The following is a 20,743-nucleotide window of genomic DNA, read 5'->3' on the forward strand; positions in this document are numbered from 1 at the left end:
CCTCCCCAGGACTGAACAGGGATATTGATTTTTTTAACTCATTACAGATGCTAAACCCACTCTCAGAAGGTCAAGAACAGAATGGAGAAGGGAATTGATGAATTACAAACTTGGAACAAACACCTCCTCAGGACTGAACAGAGATTTTTTTTTTATCTCATTACATATGCTAAACCCACTTTCACAGGCGATATATCCACAGTATTCCAATGTATTTCTCTTATCAGAATAATGCTTTTGTATTGACATACTCAACCAAGGGATATTGACTGTTTATCTCATTACATATACTAAAGCCATCTTCCACTATATTTTAATGTATTTTTTCCTAATGGCAAACTAGAATGATGTATATATTTATGTTACATGTCAAAAGGTAAATTAGTTAAGAACATAAGAGAAGCCATGTTGGATCAGGCCAATGGCCAATATATATATATATATACACACACACTGTTTTTATTTATTTATTTATTTATCTATGACTTGTATCCCGGCCTTCCCACAAGTGGCTCAGGGCGGCTTCCAGCAATTGATCAACATAAAAATTAAACAATATTTAAATATATAAACCATTAAACATTTAAAACAGTTAAAACCTTAAAAACACTGGTAAACGTTCCAAATACATATAAAACAGAAGTCTGGCAAGCTACATTGAGTTCTCATCTTAGCTAGGTGTAGGCTAGCCGGAAGAGGGTCGTCTTACAGGCCCTGCGGAACTGGACAAGGTCCCGCAGGGCCCTCACCTCCTCCGGCAGCTGATTCCACCATGTAGGGGCCATAACGGAGAAAGCCCTTTCTCTGGTGGATTTCAAGCGGGCTTCTTTTGGCCCAGGGATAGTGAGGAGATTTTGTGTTCCCGACCTCAGTACTCTCTGGGGAACATGTGGGGAGAGACGGTCCTTCAGGTAGGCAGGTCCCAGGCCATATAGGGCTTTAAAAGTAATAACCAGCACCTTGTACCGGACTCGGTATATCACTGGAAGCCAGTGCAGGGTCCGAAGACCCGGCCGAATGTGTCCCCACTTTGGGAGACCCAATAACAGCCGGGCCGCGGCATTCTGCACCAGCTGCAATTTCCGAGTTCGGGACAGGGGCAGCCCCATGTAGAGGGCATTGCAGTAGTCCAACCTCGAGGTGACCGTAGCATGGATCACTGTTGCTAGGTCATCGCGCTCCAGGAAGGGGGCCAACTGCCTTGCCCGCCTAAGATGAAAAAACGCGGACTTGGCAGCGGCTGCTATCTGAGCCTCCATCTTTAGGGAAGGCTCCAATAGCACCCCCAAGCTCCTGACCCTGTCCGCCACTGTCAGCGGCGCACCATCAAAAACTGGTAGGGGGATTCCCCCTCCCGGCCCGCGGCGACCCAAGCAAAGGACCTCTGTCTTCACAGGATTTAGCCTCAGCCCACTCAGTCTGAGCCACTCAGCCACGGCCTGTAGTGCCCGATCAAGATTTTCCGGGGTGCAGACCGGCTGGCCGTCCATCAGTAGATAGAGCTGGGTGTCATCAGCGTACTAGTGACACCCTAGCCCGTACCTTCGGGCAATCTGGGCAAGAGGCCGCATGTTAAATAACATCGGGGAGAGAACCGCCCCTTGGGGCACACCACAATCGAGTGTGCACCTCCGGGATAGCTCCCCCCCAATTGCGACCCTTTGTCCCCGACCTTCCAGGAAAGAGGAAAGCCACTGTAAGGCCAACCCCTGAATCCCCGCGTCGGCGAGGCGGCACATCAGTAGTTGATGGTCGACCGTGTCAAACGCAGCCGACAGGTCTAACAGCATCAGCACCACCGAGCCACCTGATCCAGATGCCGTTGAAGGTCATCCACTAGGGCAACCAGCACCGTCTCCGTCCCATGTCCCGGGCGAAAGCTGGACTGAAATGGGTCAAGGACGGAAGCGTCCTCCAGGAAAGTCTGTAACTGCATCGCCCTGCCCTCTCAATAAGTTTGCCCAAAAAGGGCAAATTTGAGACTGGCCGATAGTGTGCCAATTGGGCCGGATCCAAAGATGGTTTTTTTAGGAGGGGACGGACCACAGCCTCTTTGAGCGGCATTGGAAAATGCCCTTCCGTCAGGGATCTATTTATGATATCCCGTACAGGATATCTGAGATCCCTCTGGCAGGATTTAATAAGCCAGGAAGGGCATGGGTCCAATTTACAAGTTGTTGGGCGAGCCGATAAGAGAATCCTGTCAACTTCCTCCAGGCTGAGGGGGCTAAAGCCATCCAGAATATAATCCGAAGACAGGCTCGGGGCCTCGGTTTCGCTAACTGTCTCAAAACTGGCAGGGGGGTCGGAGCGGAGTGACATGATTTTATCCGCAAAAAATTGTGGCTGTGACTAATAGTCACTGATGGACCTCTACTCCATAGTTGGACAGGAAAAACTTCTGGGAAAGAAATGTCTTCTTTTTGACCCAGGTTTATTAGCAATAGAATAATTAACAGGCACTCTCACATTCTGACATATTACTGTTTTATGGTTTCCCACACTAATGCAACCCAGATCAAAAGTTTTCTGAATTTGTTAATTTTACTATTCTGCTATTGGTTTTTAACTTTGTACCACTTGGCATTCCAAACCCCACCAGCTATATGTGGCTTTGCTTAGTGTACCTCATTCCTTGTCTGAAGAAGTGTGCATGCACACAAAAGCTTACGTTCTGAATAAAACTAAGTTGGTCTTAAAGGTGCAAATGACTCCTATTTTGTTCTGCTACTTCAGACCAACACGGCTGACTATTTGGATCAGTCTCCTCCTTGCATTCATCACTTCAGCTGGGATATCAGGAAATAAAAAAACTATCATGTCTTCAAGGCACAGTCCCTGTTTTTCCCTGGCGATTTAAAAAAGTTTGTTTTTCATCTGTAGTTGTTTAAATTCAACAACAATGTCCAGGGAAACATTGTCAGGAGTCTTTTTGGAAATGTTTAATCAGAAGGTAGAGGTAACAATCTCTTGGAAAGACTCCGCTTCTCCTTCTGTGAGAAGAATCTGACTCAGCCATCTATTTAAAGCTGTAGTAAGGTTTTCTGTCTCCAAAATTTACAGATATTCCACGAAGCTTGGCCTTTCTTTCTCTCAGTTTTAACTCCTGATGTATGATCTTATTTTTGGCCCAGGACTCAAAATTCTTAAAGTCTTTCAAATCCTCTGCTGTTTTTTTTGCCGTCTGATATGCAGCTTCAGCTTTCTTATCAGTTGTTTTCAACGCTGCAGTAAGTTCATCCAATTTCTTGTTAATTGGTTTGACTGACTGATAAGTCCAAGTTCTTTTTTTAATTGTCCAACCTCTCCACTAAGAGACCTTATATCTTTCTTAATTTCATTCTTTATCTTTGTCAGGGCATGCAGTATCTCAGTCTGTTTGCTTAGGGGAGGGATACTCCCTCTCGCCGCCGTTTCCTCTAACAGAGAAGCCTTCAAGTCAGAATCTTCAGATTCTTCTAAGTCAGTTTTACCCTTTCTAGGAGGTCTATAGGGAGAGTTTTTTAGTACCTTTCTTTGCTCTGGTCCTTTCCATACTTAACTTTGATGTTCTTTCCAAACTTGGCTGTGTTATCTGGGAGTAGTCATTAATTTTCTGTAGGAATAGCAGGAGCGTAGGAGGGATGCAACCGGCCAGAAGCTCAGTCACCACGCCTCCCCCCCAGCCAGTACTGATTGATCACACAACTTTAATGTACATCACTTTGGACACAGTGTTTTCAAATACATTTATTCAGTTTCAAGTCAATGATGTACATGCTTGTGTGAACCTGCTCAGAGATTGTTTAACATCAGCAAAGACATAGCTCCCAGCTGGTGTCCCCAGTCTGATCCACCACATTAAGAAATTTTGGAAGTCTTAGTTTCAAAATGCACACCTCTGTCTTCCAGGAAATAGATACCATTCAGTATTACTAATCAGTCTGCTAATTCCACTGTTTCAGGTTACAAGAATATAGTAGAGTAGACCGTTGCTGTTTTCAGGGGATCAGTTCTCAGTATTACCACGCATGATTGTCACATAGCAAGGGACCAGGAAGCGCCTCTACTGGCTGCCACCACTCTGGTAAGGGTCTGTCTGGGAGGGCCCAGAGCACCCACCCCAACCCCTGTATCTTCCCTATTAGCAAGTACCTTTTAACCATAACCAAAGAGACGTGAGAACCAGTGTTCCCTCTAAGCTGAGTTAGTGTGAGCTAGCTCAGTTTTTTTAGCCTCCAGCTCACACATTTTTGTTTAAGCTCAGGAAAAAAATATCCCCAGAGCAAACTAATTTATGCAGTTACTTGCAGTAGGTCACAACTTTAATGCCAGTAGCTCACAAAGTAGAATTTTCACTCACAAGAGTCAACAGCTTAGAGGGAGTATTGGTGAGGACCCAGGCAGTTTATCAACAAGGTTAATATAAGTGCTCTAGAACAACAAGTGGGTAGTAAAACATTTAGTGCAACAGTGAAATAAACAGTAAAAGTGTGGTGTAAAGAAATAAAAGCCCTGATGCGTCTTCACTAGACATTCCTTTCCTAATACCAAACAGACCCACCTCCTTGGGTGAGGGAACCCTCCAGCTGCCTTCTCTCCAGAGACAACCTTTCTCCTTGCATCCTTTTTCGGAGAGAACACACCCTGTCTGTGGCCTTTTATACTTTCTTCCCAGGTCCCACTTTTCCTTGGCCAGTTTTCCCTCCAAAATCTCTGCCACCCAGTCAGAGGGAACAAAGGGATCCTGAGAGATGTAGGCCCACTAGCCACTCCTACACAGGCTTCTCTGGAGCCTACAGGTTTAGGATTATGACAATGATGAAAGCCATGAGCAATGCAGACAAGACATTTACTGTCTCCCAGTAGCAAAACAACCACATTTCCTTAAAAATTGTGATGATAGTATGGGAGTAAAAACAGACAGGAGACAATACACTAATACCAATAAAGAACTAATAGTCATCACAGGGCTTGACCTGTGTGTTTTAGCTTTTAACTATTTTTTTCTCTAAGAACAAGCAGGAGGGGAGCAAGTTAGCCAATGGCTTTCCAGACACATCTTTAGATTTAGGGATTGCTAATATTTCTAGCATGAGAGATAGTGGGATGGGTCAATTTGTGCCTCCCACCCCTTCTAACAAGGAACATACAGTTGTGGGTGTCAAAATTCTAGAGAGGCTTGAAGAAGTTACTCTTTGGAGACAACAGGAAAAGAAGCCTTAACCTGACCAGGGTCATGGGAGGAGAGACACAGATTTGTTCAAACTGCCTTGCAATAACAAGGCAATCATAAAGCATAAGACACCTAGTGAACAATGCAATTGGACCAAGATTACAGAATTAGGCGAGCAACAAACTCTGGGTGCAAGGCATTGTGGAATTACAAACTAGAAGTCAATGCAATAAATGCATTTTTCATAACTATTTTGGCCTTGCATAAAGCCAGCAGAGGGAAAATGGAGCATGGCAAAGCACCATTAGTCTTTTTTGCTGGTGAATTACAAGTTAGATTTTCCTCCACATATCTGAGAAAATGAACTGTACCTCTCAAAATGGCCGAACTATGTTTTTAAGGTGCCACTTAACTTTTCAAGACATAAGAAGAGCCCTGCTGGATCAGACCGTCTAGTCCAGCATCCAGTCTCACAGTGGCCAACCAATTCCTCTGGAGGGCCAGTAACAGGGCATAGAGGCCAAGGCCTTCTCCTAATGTTGCTTCCTGGCTCTGGGATTCACAGGTTTAGTGCCTCTGAATGTGGAGGTTCTCCTCACCATAGCTAGTTGCCTTTGATAGAGTTATCTTCCATGAATCTATCTCGGGGTGGCCAAACTTGTTTAATGTAAGAGCCACATAGAATAAATGCCAGATGTTTGAGAGCTGTAAGACATGAACAAATATTACACAAGTCTTTATTAACAGAATAAAGAAACAGCTTTATTAAAATTCTTAATACTTTATTTGCACAGAAATATAAAATACATACGTATGCACTTTATAACACAAGCATGCTAGATGGAGACTTTTTAAAAAACAAAAGGTGGGCATAACAGTCCCAAGACCAGCATAGGGAAAGGTTAGGGAACTAAATTTTGGCATCATCATGATAAGGAAACACATATGTACCATATAAATTACTGACCACCATTTGCATCATTATGCATCCATCTTTGCCTTGATGCCAAAGACAGCAAATACAACTCCTACAAAAGTTATGAAACTAAGGGGAAATTCTGCGCAGCCCTCTTCAATTCCATTCCTCCTTCCAGTGGCTCCCTGAGCCCTTGCTCTCTGTTTCCCCACTCTAGGTCTTTGGGGTGATCTCTGTAGTGGAGGAGAAGAGCTTGCAAGCTTGCCTATTTCCCCCTCCTCTGCTTCACACATGGCAAAAATAGTTGCCTACCTATGGCTCAGCTCAGAGGCTACCTCATAGTTTGCCTACCTCAGCTCAGAGGCTGACTGAGGTCCCGATAGAAAACATGGGGAAGGGACGGTGGCTCAGTGGTAGAGCATCTGCTGGGGAAGCAGAAGGTCCCAGGTTCAATCCCTGGCATCTCCAAAAAAGGGTCCAGGCAAAAATCTCAGTTTGAGAGCCGCTGCCAGTCTGAGAAGACAATACTGACTTTGATGGACCAAGGGTCTGATTCAGTATAAGGCAGCTTCATATGTTCATGCTTACTTGAGAGTAAGCCTGCAGTAAGTTCCTCCTCAGCCTCCAGGAGCTGCACATGTGTGAAGGAGCCACATGTGGCTTCCAAGCCACAGTTTAGCCACCACTATTTTATCTAATCCTCTTTTAAAGCTGTTTATTCCCAATGGCCATCACTATATCCTCTGGCAGTGAATCCCACATTTTAATCACTCTCTATGTAAAAATAATATTTTCTTTTGTCCATCCTGAATCTACTGCCCATCAATTTCATTGGATGACTTCTATACAGGTGCATTTTTAAAAAACAAAACCGAAAACAGACGAACCAGAAGGGCTGAGCAAAAGAAGCCACGAGCTAAACCATCCTTCCACTACGGGGGCGCAGAGAAGGCGCCTTAGTTTACACAAACCAAAGGGGCGCTCTGTCTCTGGTGTGCGGGTTGGCTTCAAGCGGCGGGACAAAGGCGGAGCTTCAAGTCCCACTGCAGCAGCCGGCAGCACAGCCCCAGAGCTTATTTGTTGCTTCATGGCGGGGACCAGCGCGGAAGGGGAAGTGCTGCAGGACGTGAGGCAGTGCCTGGCCGGATTCGCGGCCGAGACGAGGGGTGAGCGCTCTGCAGAGAGAGGATAGGCTGGAACACCGTTGCCCTTCTCTGTGGCTGGGTTTTCTTAGTCGCTCTTAGCCTGGGAGAGGTTCCATGTGAGGGCCTTCGCACGTTCAGGACGTTATTGGCACAGGAAGTGCTGCAAAAATCCCACCTCTTCGTTGTATTTTGGGCTTTCCTGGCCCAGTCGGGACTTGGCTCCGTCGTCCGTGCGCTTTGCGCCCATTCGCAAAAGGAGAATGCTTTGGGAGTGCCGAACTTCACATTCAGTTCGTGGATTGCTGCTGTTATGGTTTTCTGTGCGGAGTCTTTCTGCATGAATAATTTCTTCTCTCCCTGCGCTTGTCTTGCGCTGTAACGTTCTGATTTTTCTTTAAGAGCGTTTGTTTGTCACTCCTTACAGTAGGCAGGGGTCATTTCCTAGAAAAGGAGGTGCCGGAGCTCATTGGCCCAACTCATTTCCGTAACTCATTTGCATATGCCACACATCCCATCACCAGAAGGGGTACTAAATTTATATCCGCTCAGCATCTACTTTAAAATGCTTCTTAAATTATAATTGTCCTAATAAAACCTTACTCCCACCTATTACTCCTTCTAAGCTGTGGAGGCTTGTGAGCAAAAATTATACTTTGTCAGCTACTGGCATTACAGTTGTGAGCTACTGCATAAATTAGTTTGCTCTGGGGCCATTTTTCCTGAGCGAAGACAAAAAAGTGTGAGACAGAGGCTAAAAAACTGTGAGCTAGCTCACACTAACTCAGCTTAGAGGGAACAGCCCCTTCATACTTTTTAAATCACTTTCTCTTATGTTGCCAGAGTGGCATGATGAAGATTTCCATCTGTCTGCTTTATGTTTTGGTTATTTTCCTATTTTTTGTGGGGAAAAATATTAGAAAGTTTGTCAAATCTTAAAGATCAGCAAAATCCTCACAAGGGGTTTGAACAATGGAGCCCAGAAGCAAGTATTTGTTGTTTTTTTTGGGGGGGGGGGGAGGGAGAAAGAACCAGCACAATAAAATTTAGAGATTCTGGCGGTCCTGCCCAAAATGAGGCCTCATAGTAGGCATATAGTCATTTTGTGTGGGGGCAGCCTTTTGGTTAAATGGATGAGAGGCTAGTATTTCATTGTATATGCCATGTGAGTATCTGTGCCGAGGTTTTCAGTCTCAGATGCCAGCTTTTAAGTCTGCGTATATGTAAGCCACCTTACACTCTGTTGCTAGACCAGGTGCTGCTAAATATTTTGACGTTTTTGAAAATTCACAACCACCTTTAGGTCAGGCACCTGGTTCCATTTCCAAAGAGCTGCAGTGTTGTTTGAATCACTGATATGTAAACAAGTAGTGTTCCAAAGTTAGGAGATAGTCCCTTACTTAAAAAGTACTTTGTTTAGTGTGCAGGCACTTAAATGGCTCAAAGATTCTTGGAGATTCTGCAACCAGATCTGTTAAACTGACAGATTTCCCATGGACCTGGAGATATTCTAGCTGGGTAGTTAGAAAGTTTGCTAAACCAGCCTATTCAAACTGTCATATCAAGCCAGCCTTCCTATTTTATCGGTGCATGTGACACCCCCCCCTCCCCCGCAAGTCTAAGTTTTAGTCATTCTGAGTGTAACAGACCAGAACCTCAAGTGGTCAATGGAGAGAAGAGTTTTGCTGAGCTCTCTCAGAGGAGGGAATCAATAAGAAGATAAGAGGTAGGAGAAGAGAAGAGAAGATAGGAGTTAGGTTTCCTTTAATAACTGTCGACCCAGAGATTGGTAAAGGTAATTTCCTCTGTGCCTCCTCTTCTTTTAGCACATAAATGCAGGCTTCCAATTCGCAATAGTAGCAGCTGAGAGAACAGAAGTAGTGAGTGATAGCTATTCCAGGTCGATTAATCCAGATCTTGTACATGCTGTATTAGATCCAGAGGAATTGGAGAGACAGAAGGGTAATTTAGATGTTCTGTGCTTTAGCCTCCATGGGACTTGTCATTTCTGATTTAGCTGGAGACTCTTCTGGAGAGTTTCCACACCAGTATTAATTGTCTCCCAGCCAGTGACAGGGCTGATGTGGAAGTTCTTTGCATCATGTAGCAGAGTCATATGGGCTGCAGCGGGGATAAATCATAATATGGACCCTGCTTGCAGTGGTCTGCATATGATCATAGTAATGCAAATTCAGGTTGTAAGTTAAGCAAAATTACAGGGTCTATTTATACCATGGTAGCTGTCAACAACTCCTCTGGAGACTTTGAGACATAGTAATCCTAAAAAGACTTACAGTCTTCTAAAACAACTGGCTTAAATGGGTGTACTGTTGCTATAACTAAGAGTTATAGTGAAGAATTCTGTTAAGCAGCTTTGTTACTAAAGATTTCAGATTTTCATGGCTGGTAACATCATTAGGGTTTGTAGAATCTTTCGGGATCAAGTGCCGTGTTCTACTGGAGAAAGTTTTCCTTCCAGACGTTTCGTTCTCAGCTGCGGAGAACATCCTCAGTGGCGTTGCAGCCGGAGCAGGCGCTCAGACCTTCTTGGCTGCTGTGCATTGAGTGGACTTTGTTGCTCCTTGAACTTATTGTAAGATTGTTCACACAAATGATCCTTCCTTCCTTCCTTCCTTCCTTCCTTCCTTCCTTCCTTCCTTCCTTCCTTCCTTCCTTCCTTCCTTCCTTCCTTCCTTCCTTCCTTCCTTCCTTCCTTCCTTCCCAGAATTATGTTTAACAGAGTTTGTGCCATCCCTTGATGGCCTACCATCTCCCCTGGAATTTTTTCGGGAATGGGTGTGCCCAAACAAACCATGTTTAATTCGGAATGCGTTCAACCACTGGCCAGCTCTGAAGAAGTGGACTTTAACATACCTAAGGTAAGAGTAAACTTGGAAGCCATATCAGTAGCTTCAGATATAAATTGTAGAACAGGGGTCACCAATTTTTTTTTAATCCTGAACTACTCCTCCACCCCACCCCCAGCATGTTACCAAATTTTGTTGTCTCCTAGAAGCAGAAGAGCACCAGTAATAAAGCTGTAAGTCAAGCAGCACAAAGTCCTATAAAATACAAGCTTGAATGGGGAAAAAAGCTGTAGAGCAAATATTTTTGCAGTCTTTTCTTGGGTCTTCTGGCAGGTGCATAAACTACTCTGCAGCAGCTGGCAAGCTACTTGTTGGTGACTTCTGCTTTATACACACTCTTAAGTGTAATTATTAAACAGTAAGAGGAGTCTGTTTCAAGGCAGGCACATGTGTCTCATTTGGGGTTTTGCCTGAAGTGTGTTTTTTGTACAGCTTGAAAAGCAGGCACATGTGTCCCATTTGGGGGTTTATCTGAAGTGTGTTTCTTGCACAGCTTTGAACTTTTTGGTCTATTTTGGTGCAGGGAGGTAATGAGTTCCAAGTTGGTGAGTGTGGCAGTAACTCCAAATGGTTATGCTGATGCAGTTTACCAAGACCGGTTTGTTATGCCAGAGGAACGACACATGCCTTTCAGTGCTTTCTTGGACATTGTGGAGAGGAAAGTAACTTCCCCAGGGGTGTTCTATGTACAGAAACAGTGTTCGAACCTGACTGAGGAATTCCCTGAACTCATAGGTGATGTGGAGCCTGACATACCCTGGATGAGCAAGGCCCTCGGTAAAGAGAAAAATCCTTTTTCCATTAAAGTTTTGCACTGTCTATTTAATTGTTCATGTTTACTAGTAGTTCTCCAGTTTAATCTTGCATTCTTTTCCTGTGGTTTTGCTTCCAAAAAGATGAATACTGCTACTAGTTTTGAATGACTCAAAAATCTTGCTTTGGTTAATAGAGCTTCTAGCATGAGGAATTAATGGTTCTGTTATAGTGCTTTTCATAAAAATTATAAACATTGTTTCTTGGTAGACAGATCAACAGAGGCAAGGGCCTCTGGAATTTGAAGGATGCAGGAGAATGGCGACTGCAGATTTATACCCCGCCCTTCTCTCTGAATCAGAGACTCAGAGCGGTTTACAATCTCCTATATCTTCTGCCCCCACAACAGATACCCTGTGGGGTGGGGCTGAGAGGGCTTTCACAGCAGCTGCCCTTTCAAGGACAACTCCTACAATAGCTATGGCTAACCCAAGACCATTCCAGAAGGTGCAAGTGGAGGAGTGGGGAATCAAACCCAGTTCTCCCAGATAAGAGTCTGCACACTTAACCACTACAATGAGGCAGAGGATGAAAGACAGCCCAGCAGTTACTGCTATTGCAGCAGCAAAGCTGCTTCAGCTAGGACAACCTGGCCTTGACTAGCGCTGCTGTGGTTCTGTGCAGATAGCTTAAGAAAGGGATAGCATACTTTGAGTGGGTGGGGAGGTGTTAATCTGGGGAACCTTCAGTAGAGCACAGCTCTAGTTGCCTCTTCCAAATTCATTGCTGGGTTTTTTTCCCACGCAGGGAGAAAGCCTGATGCTGTGAATTTCTGGCTTGGAGAGTCTGCTGCGGTGACATCTTGTATGTACCCTACAATGAATGTTCTTTCAGCTACAAATTTGGCTTTGGGGAAAGGATGGATAGGGATGCGCTTTTAGAATTGTACTCTAGTTCGGGGAAGGTCTTTAATACTTCATGATGCTTAAGCAGGTCCTCAAATTTTCCCCAATCATAGTGCATAAAGACCATTATGAAAACTTGTACTGTGTGATTTCGGGAGAGAAACATTTTCTGCTGCACCCACCAAGTGACCGCCCCTTCATCCCATATGGTATGTATTTTGAGAAGTAGAGGAAGGTGTTGTGAAATGAACTGATAGGATTTCTGCATTATTTTTTGGATTTCATGAATAATGTTTTCTCCATGGACTAAGGTATGAATGGCCATCATGTAGCACAGGTACCACAAATGACATTGTCACCTGCAGTTTGTCATGGGGAGGAGAGTGGTGGACCTTGCTGTGGCCTAGTGACAGGTTTATACTCCGCCTGCTTTTTGTTTGCTGCACTGTTGCCTACTCCTCAGTTCAGTTGATAGCAGCAACATCATACTAAGGCAGAGTTTGGGGATGCACAGGTAGTATAGTAAATTCTAGTACAGTACTTTTGGCTTGATGGTCTGCTCTCTGAAAAGGTTAGTCACAAGGATGTTTATTATAAAGGCTCTTATGTGGAGCCAGTGCTGACTCAAGTGTTCTGACTGAAGTAAATTCCATATCTAACAATTTTCGCTTCTTCATTATAAAAAGTTAAAACACTCCTCTTTCTGCCCACATTTTGTAAGGGTTCTCAAACTTTATGTTCCAGAGCTGTACCCACCAGCAACCTTCCACATGTCAGAAGATGGGTCATTTGAGGTTTTAGATGAGAGCTCTGCAGAGAAGGTACTCAGCAGATTTATGTTAAAAGCACCCTATTGAAGCAGCTGCTAAGAGGGAATCTCTCCAAAGAATGTGGGTAATGACCTGTATTGTAAGTTTGAAATAACTCTAGGTAAAATAAACATGAACATTTGAAAGAGTAGCAGATTCACACATGAGCACATCAAGCCTGGACTGCAGCTTCCAGTCCTTCCACACACTGGCATTCCTGTTAAATTGCTTTGGTAATAACAGCTCATCACCCAAAGACTGGTGAAACAAGTTTTCAGTGGTTATTATTAGAGGTGTGGTATGGTTGATGCACAGGGAATGTACATGTCATTGTATAGTAGGGTCAGAAATATTCTCTCACATGTAAAGAAAAATAGTGGTTTAAACATGTGCAGTCCACATATGAATCCACCATGATTGATAATTTATGCATTTGGAGGAAGGTCTTTAGTTTTGCTTTAGGGTAGCAGAAGGGCATGTTCAAGTGAGTCACAGAAAAACTGAATGTTGTCTTCTTGCATGATAGTTCAAGAGGAATCTGCTGGCAAGCATTTCTCACTTTTGTATGAAAAGAGGAAAACCATAATTAATTTCTGGTTTGGGGAGTTGTTGTAGATCTTTCCTGTTGAAAGACATGTGTTGTGTAATCTTCTATCCTCACAGGTACCTTGGATTCCATTGGACCCTTTAAATCCAGATCTAGAACGATACCCAGAATATATTCAAGCAAAGTCTTTGAAGTGTACTGTGAAGGCTGGAGAGATGTTGTACCTCCCTTCTCTCTGGTTCCATCATGTTCAGCAGTCACATGGCTGCATAGCAGGTGAGAATAACGGTGCATACCAAAGTTGTTTGCTGCAACAGGCAGACCCGCCTAGTTTCACAGGTTGTTTTTGTACATTGAGACATATTTCATTCCTACAACCCCCTTTGAAAATGTAGAAGCTATTTCCATACAAAATGTACAAAGCAGATATAGTAAGAAGCATCAGTGCTACCTTGTGTCTTTATTAGAATAAGAGAACATAACATAAGAGAAGCCATATTGGATCAGGCCAGTGGCCCATCCAGTCCAGCACTCTCTGTCACACACTGGCCAAAACCCAAGTGCCATCAGAAAGTCCACCAGCCGGGCCAGACTCCAGAAACCCTCCCACTGTTGCCCCCCAAGCATCAAGAATACAAGCATCACTGCCCCAGATGTAGTGTCCCACCTATATGTTGTAGCTAATAGCTACTGATGGACTTCTGCGCCATATGCTTTTCCAGTCCCCTCTTGATGCTGTCTATGCTTGTAGCCACCACCACTTGTGGCAGTGAATTTCATGTGTTAATTACTCTTTGGGTGAAGATGTTCTTCATTTTATCTATTCTAAATCTACTGCTCATTAATTTCTTTGAGTGCCTATGAGTTCTTGTATTGTGAGAGAGAAAAGTACTTTTTTCTCTGCCTTCTCTATCCCATGTATGATTTGTAAACCTATTATGTCACCCCTCAGTTGTCATTTCTCCAAGCTAAAGAGCCCAACCTTTTAAACCTTTCTTCATAGGGAAGGTGTTCCCTTCCTCTTAATCATTTTAGTTGCCCTTTTCTTCACTTTCTCCAGTGTTATAATATCTTTTTTGAGGTGCAGTGACCCAAACTGTACACAGTATTCCAAATGAGGCTGCACCTTAGATTTATACAAGATTTATTATGATACTGCTTGATTTGTTTTCAGTTCCCTTCCTAATAATCCCCAGCATAGCATTTGTCTTTTTTATTGCAGATGACACTCTTGACATTTTCAGTGAGTTACCTACCACGACTCCCAAGATCTCTCTCCCAGTCTCCTATGTCAGTTCAGACTCCATCAATGTGTATTTATACTTAGGATTTTGGGCCCCAATGTGCATTACTTGCACTTACCCACATTGAACCTCATTTGCCACATTGATGCTCACTTGCCCAGCCTCAACAGTCCTCCCTGGTTCTCAGCACTCTGGACAACATAGTGTCATCCACAAACTTAGCCACCTCACGGCTTATTCCCAGCTCCAAATAATTAATGAACAAGTTATAAAGCACCGGACCCAGTACTGAGCTCTGTGATTTTCCACTGCTTACCTCCCTCCACTGTGAAAATTGCTCATTTATACTCATTCTCTGTTTCCTGTTAAGCAGTTTTTAATCCACAAGAGGCATTATCCCCTTACTCTGTGACTACTGAGTTTACTTAAGAGCCCTTGATGAGGAACTTTATCAAAAGTTTTCTGGAAGTCTAGGTAAACAATATCTATTGGGTCACCCTTGTCCACATATTTGGTCACCCCCTCAAAGAATTCTAAAAGGTTAGTGAAACAAAACCTTCCCATACAGAATCCATGCTGATTCTTCCTCAACAGCTTTTGTTCATCAATGTGCCTACTCATTCTATCTTTAATAACAGATTCCATCAACTTACCCAGTATTGACATTAAACTGACTGGTCTGTAATTTCCTGGATCCCCTTTGAAACCTTTTTAAAGATAGGGGGTTACATTAGGTACCTTCCAGTCTTCAGGAATGGAGGCAGATCTTTAAGAATAGATTGCATATTTTTGTCAGGAAATCTACAAGTTCACATTTGAATTCTTTCAGACTCTTGGATGTATACCTTCTGGACCTGGTGATTTTTCAGTTTTTAATTTGTTCAGAGGACCTCCTCTCTCATCACCTGAATCTGATTCAGGTCTTTCAACAGCTCTCCTGAAATCAGCAATTCTGGAGTGGTCAGGCACCTCTCATCTTCCACAGTGAAAACAGAGGCAAAAAATTACATTCAGCTTCTTTGCTATTTCTCTATCATCCCTTAGTAATACTTTTACTGCTTGGTCATCCAAGGGCCCCACTGTCTCCCTGATTTATACAGGGGCATTTATGCCACTGATGTGTGGAAGAAATTTTTATTGTTGTTCTATATGTTTTTTTGCAGTTGTTCCTCATTGCACCTTTTTGCCTGTCTGATCATTGGCTTGCATTTTACTTGCCACTGCCTGTGCTATGTTTTATTTACATCACTCAGATCAGTCTCCCACCACTTAAAGGAATCCCTACCTTTTACTGTTTCTGTAACTTTGTTAACCATGCAGGCCGTTTTTTATATCTACTTTACATTTTCTAACCTGCAGTATACATATTATCTGAGCTTCCAGAATTGTAGTTTTAAATAGTCTCCAAGCTTCCCAAATGGATTTGACCCTCCTTTCCTTTCAGTTTCTTAACAAATAAAGAGAAAGTAAACTAAAATACTTGAATAGCACCCTTACCTTAAACAAAATGACCTTTAAAAAGCTGCTGTCCAAACTCAATCAGGAATTAAAATTGGCCTTCACCAGGTATCAGCTAAAATATTATCTGTTTGATTTACCAAATACATCTACTAAATTTTGCACTGTAGTTTGATTTGTGATACAGTATTACTTTAAGCACTTGGCAAGAAATCCCAATAAGAAAGAACATGAAAATCAGTTACTTATACAGTAATGTGGTATTTTAACATTTAGTTTTTAAAAAAGGTTTTATTACATAACCTTGTTAAGGCAGAGGCTTTTATAACTTTCCACGTTCAATGGATTGTTTTCACATTAATTTGTATCTTAAGGAATCTTCAGTTATCTGAATGGAAACTGCATATTACACAGATTTACTGTAAGGGTTCATCCTCAGTTAATGTGAGGCACTAGCTATATCCTGTGTATCCTTTGCAAATTACTTTAATAGGGCCATCATTCCACTGTGGCCATGCACTAAAGGGAGCAATGCCATGAAGAACACGTTATGAGAAACTTGTCTTCCATTCATAATTTTATCATCACGGGTAAACTTTAAAGGAGCTCCAGTTTTAAAACCATGTCATCAGTATTTCCCTTTTGGTTCATAGAGGCTGAAACTTGTCCAAGGCTACCAAGTTATGTTGATCAGGAATTTTAATTTAGGTCACACCCCACACAGTATCTGCTGGATGCCTTCTGAATCTTTTATGAGCATCAGTTCATATACCATCCGTGTGGTGGCACCTTGGAAATGAAACTTTTTGGATGCTGCTCCATGGAGCAAACTGTTTATGGGAGTGGATTCTTATGTGAAACACGCTTTCACTCACAGTTTCCCATATGGCTCTTCTTCAGTGGCTACTACAGTTAGCTTCGCTTAAGAACAGGCAGTAGGGCTCCTCATATAAAACTAATGGCTACCAGTCAGGGCTTTTTTTAGATTTTTGTATTTGTGTGTGTGTGCACCTGACAATCATGTCAATCTCTGGTGACTGATCTCTACTGGGAGCCTGGAGGATATTCAGAGAGGTGCCTGAATAAAGCCTGTTCCTGTCCTTTTGACTGCTGGTTGTAGCAGAGTTTATTTTTGGTTGGCCCTCTTTATGATCTTAAACATACGGTTTATGAAATTGGCTACAAGAACTCTTTCTGAAAGTAGCCATGCTCTTCTGAAATGAACACAAAGCTCTTCAAACACCTTAGAAGCCTCTATATTTCTCAATGATTTTTGGCTGCAGTTATGAACTTGGCCACCAGAGTTCTAAGCTATTCAGCACTATCATGCATTCATATTGCAAACAGGGCAGCAGAATAGAAAAAAAAAACTAGGGTAAAGTTGAGAGTCTTCTGGGGACAGGAATCTCCCTATATGGTAAGGTTCATATTTAGTATGGCAGGAAACAAGATGGAGGAAGCAGCCCCAATAAGACTAGAAAGCAGGTGAAAGGTAGAGGGGAACTGGGGACAATCTGGGCTCAGATTGTTTTGATTTGGCCGCCATTGTTTACAGTAAGGCATAGCTGTGACCCAGTAGATCGGATAAAGAGATGGACTGAAGCCTTTATAAACCCTGCACTTTTTAGCAGAAGGGGCTGACTGGATGAGAGGCAGGGACCTCTTTGTCAGTTAGCCCAGAAATTAACAGTCCTTGTTAATATCTGTTTGAGGCCTCAAACGTTGAATATACAGCATAGCTCAGCTAGAATGGGACTTGGGACTTAAATTCTAAATGGGAAAATGTAGACCAATAGGTTAAAGTCCCTGTTGCTTTTGGGACTTATAGTTTTCAGTATGCTCTCTGCTTTATTGTATTTTGTGCTTTATGCTTGATTGAATTCTAACTGTGTAGCTGTTTTTTGTTTTGTTCTCTATCCATATATTTTAAGCTTTCTGTCTAATGTAGAAACTGAAATGTACTAAGTTTATCTAACTGCTTTGCTTTCTATCCATTTGCTGTATGAGCAACTGTACTAATGTAATCTCTTGTTTTGCCTTTCTAACTATATTTTAAGCCTTCTGTCTAAGAGAGAAACTTGGAGTCTAATAAACTGTTTTGCTTTGAGAAACTTGGAGTCTAACAAAGTTTATCTACGAGGTCTTAAAACTTATTAGTGAGTGTGTATTAGCCTTCTGATAACTGCAGGTTGTTTTGATAACTGCAGGTTTTAGTTTTGGGTTTGTGCTGTTGGGGGTACAAAAGAAACCCCCCTACAATTTTGGTGACCTATGCACAAACAGTATTCGCTAACAGTTTTGGTGACCTGTGCATAAACAGAATTCACCTACACTGGTATTCCAAGGAGGTCTCCTATAAAAGTAGGCAAGGTTGTCCCTGCTTAGCTTCTGAGATCTGATGAGATCAGGCTTGCCTGAGCTATTCAGGTCAGGGCAGCTACCAGACAGTGTTGAAGCTGTTGGGTGCTATTTGTTCACAAAATTAATCCAGAAATTGAAAAATGTGGGTATGAATATTACTTGAAGAGTTGCCCTGAAAGCTGACTTTTTTCCCCTTTTTTCCTTAGTGAACTATTGGTATGATATGGACTATGACATGAAGTACTCTTACTATCAGCTTCTGGATTCTCTCTCAAAAGTTGTGGCACTGAAATAGTACCCGTTAGACCTTGGAACAGCTAACCTTCTACCCTGTGTCAAAAGAACTGGATCTGTAGCTGGAATACTAATATATGAGTCTAGCCTGAAAGATGGCCCCTTACAGCTGATCTGGCTACCTGGATCCATGCCGCAGGGACACTGAGAGTAGTCTATGCAGTGTACTGTACATTGGCCTCCCCTCAAAATTGATACGGAAACTTCAGTTTGTACAGAATGCCATGGCTCCACTATTATTGAGAGCGAGATGGATCACACATATTACTCCCATCTTGTAGGCACTTCAAGGCACTTCTTGATGGCTACTCATCAATTTATAGGCTCAATTTAAGGGATTGGCTATCACATAAAAAGCCCTTCATGGCCTTGGACCCTCATTATCTGTGAAACCACCTTTCTGCCTAAGCTCCACCATGATAGTTTCACTCATCAGAGCAGGGTCTTCTTGCAGGCGTGCCATCCTGCAAATGGGCAAAATCAACAACTGTGTGTAAACATGCTTTTCCCATTGTGGAATGGCCTGCCTGAGGCGGTCAGGAAGGTTCCCACAAACTATGCAAAACTGAATTGCTCAAGAGGGCTTTTCTATGCAGGCAATGAAGTTACACTGTCATTCACAAAATTACTGTCTAGACCACTGTGTATGGCTTGCTGAAACTAAGAAGTTGGAATGTAATTTATGAGTCACTTAATGTGTCATGGTAATATAATTTAATTTTTAGATTTATATCTCACCCTTTCCTGCAAGCGGGCTCAGGGCAGTTTACAACAAAAATTTAACACACCTACAGATTAAAATATAAAAAGACCATAAAAGCATACAGTATAAAAGTCTGAGGGTAGTACAGCATACTGACAAATAGGCAAAGAAAGGCATGGCCACACAGCAGAGTATAGGCCAATGTCTGGCAGCATAGCACAATCACAGTGATGCTGGAAATATTGGGGAGATCAGCTAATAACGAGGATGCCCATTAGATCAATTAAAAGCCTGGTGGAAGAGTTCTGTCTTGCTGGACCTGCGAAACTTCGATAAGTTTCATAGGGCCCAGATCTGTAATGGAAGCTCATTCCACCAGGTAGGGGCCTGGACCAAAAAGGCCCTAGTTCTTGTTGAAGCCAACCGGACGTTCTTAATCTCTTGCTTCAGATCTGTTTTTACACTTCTGGTTGGTTCTACAACTCAAATCCTATTTTATTATTAAGTGTCCCATTCATTGATTGTATTGACTTACTGTATGTAATCTGTCTTTAGTTCACGTAAGAAAAGCAGACTATAAATAATGTAAATAAATAAATATTTAATTGAGCTGGATGTTAATTTATTAATGGTCTGTCTGATTAAGACAATGCACAAGTATAGTTAACATGTGTATCAAAAAAAGCAAGCAGTGACTTACAAAAACTCATACCCTGCCACAAATTTTGTTAGTTTTTAAGATGCTACTGGACTCTTACTGTTTTCTGCTGCTACAGACAGACTAACATGGCTACCCATCTTGATCTGTGGTTAACAAAGCTCATTATCAAGTGGTTCTTCACTGAAGATCTGGGCTGAATTTTGTTTTTGGTGGTTGTTTATCTTGAGTAAACTGTGAGAACAGCAGTAATTAATAACTAAGGTTTTATCTGTTTTATCTGTTTTATCTGGTTTAAATACGGATCCCTTTATATGTTTAATTATTGTAATTTTGTTGGATCTACTATTGGAAGCCGCCCTGAGCCACTTGTGGGAAGGGCGGGATATAAATCTTAAATAAATAAATAAATAAATAAATAAAATAATTGACTGCATCATTACCCTGTCAGTTATAAAATCACTCAAACTCTATGAACAGTCTTGCACTCATCATGATGCACGTTCTCTAGATTCTTTCATTTAGTTGTCCTGATGGAAAGTCTGTCTAGAGATTCAGAGAGGTGTGTGGACCTGTTAATGTAACTCTCATTGTTTGGTATTACTCTGGCTAGAGAGATTACAAGATTTAGTGGGAATGCATGGCCCTGTTCTCCAGTGGTTCTGCAATGATCTGACCTGTTTTTCTAGAAGATGGTACTGGGAAATAAATATTGCAAGAAATTGCAGGGGAAGGGGGGGCAATAATTGGGAAATGTGTGGGCCACACATCTTGGGGGGGGGGGGAGCATGTGAGCAGATTAATTATCAAACCTGTTTCCTTCCCCACTTTTTAAGCTGATGCTCAACTGCCCTCAGCATTCAATATCTCCTGAATCGTAGTGAGCATGCTCAGTCCTCAACAGACCAGGCTTTTGTGGGAGGAGGTGAGG

General features: G+C 42.5%; 1 protein-coding gene across 1 annotated transcript; it reads left to right on the top strand.

Annotated features, from left to right (window-relative positions):
• The first annotated feature begins 7,153 nt into the window (after positions 1-7,153).
• Positions 7,154-19,764, top strand: JMJD7 (jumonji domain containing 7). The gene is made up of 8 exons (XM_060262192.1): positions 7,154-7,237; positions 9,939-10,092; positions 10,604-10,857; positions 11,641-11,697; positions 11,852-11,947; positions 12,483-12,559; positions 13,211-13,370; positions 18,364-19,764. Exons 1-8 carry the CDS (start codon positions 7,159-7,161, stop codon positions 18,450-18,452), a joined length of 966 nt encoding a protein of 321 aa, XP_060118175.1. The 5' UTR covers positions 7,154-7,158; the 3' UTR covers positions 18,453-19,764.
• The last annotated feature ends 979 nt before the right edge of the window (positions 19,765-20,743 follow it).

The sequence above is a fragment of the Heteronotia binoei genome, chromosome 21 (assembly GCF_032191835.1).
Source record: "Heteronotia binoei isolate CCM8104 ecotype False Entrance Well chromosome 21, APGP_CSIRO_Hbin_v1, whole genome shotgun sequence".
Taxonomy (NCBI): Eukaryota; Metazoa; Chordata; class Lepidosauria; order Squamata; family Gekkonidae; genus Heteronotia; species Heteronotia binoei.

What these genes read in the sequence shown, in the direction of transcription:
- JMJD7 (XM_060262192.1), top strand. Translation starts at nt 7,159, where the DNA reads ATGGCGGGGACCAGCGCGGAAGGGGAAGTGCTGCAGGACGTGAGGCAG. An exon ending in ATTCGCGGCCGAGACGAGGG is followed by an intron (nt 7,238 to 9,938) that starts GTGAGCGCTCTG and finishes CTTCCTTCCCAG; the next exon opens with AATTATGTTTAACAGAGTTT. An exon ending in TGGACTTTAACATACCTAAG is followed by an intron (nt 10,093 to 10,603) that starts GTAAGAGTAAAC and finishes ATTTTGGTGCAG; the next exon opens with GGAGGTAATGAGTTCCAAGT.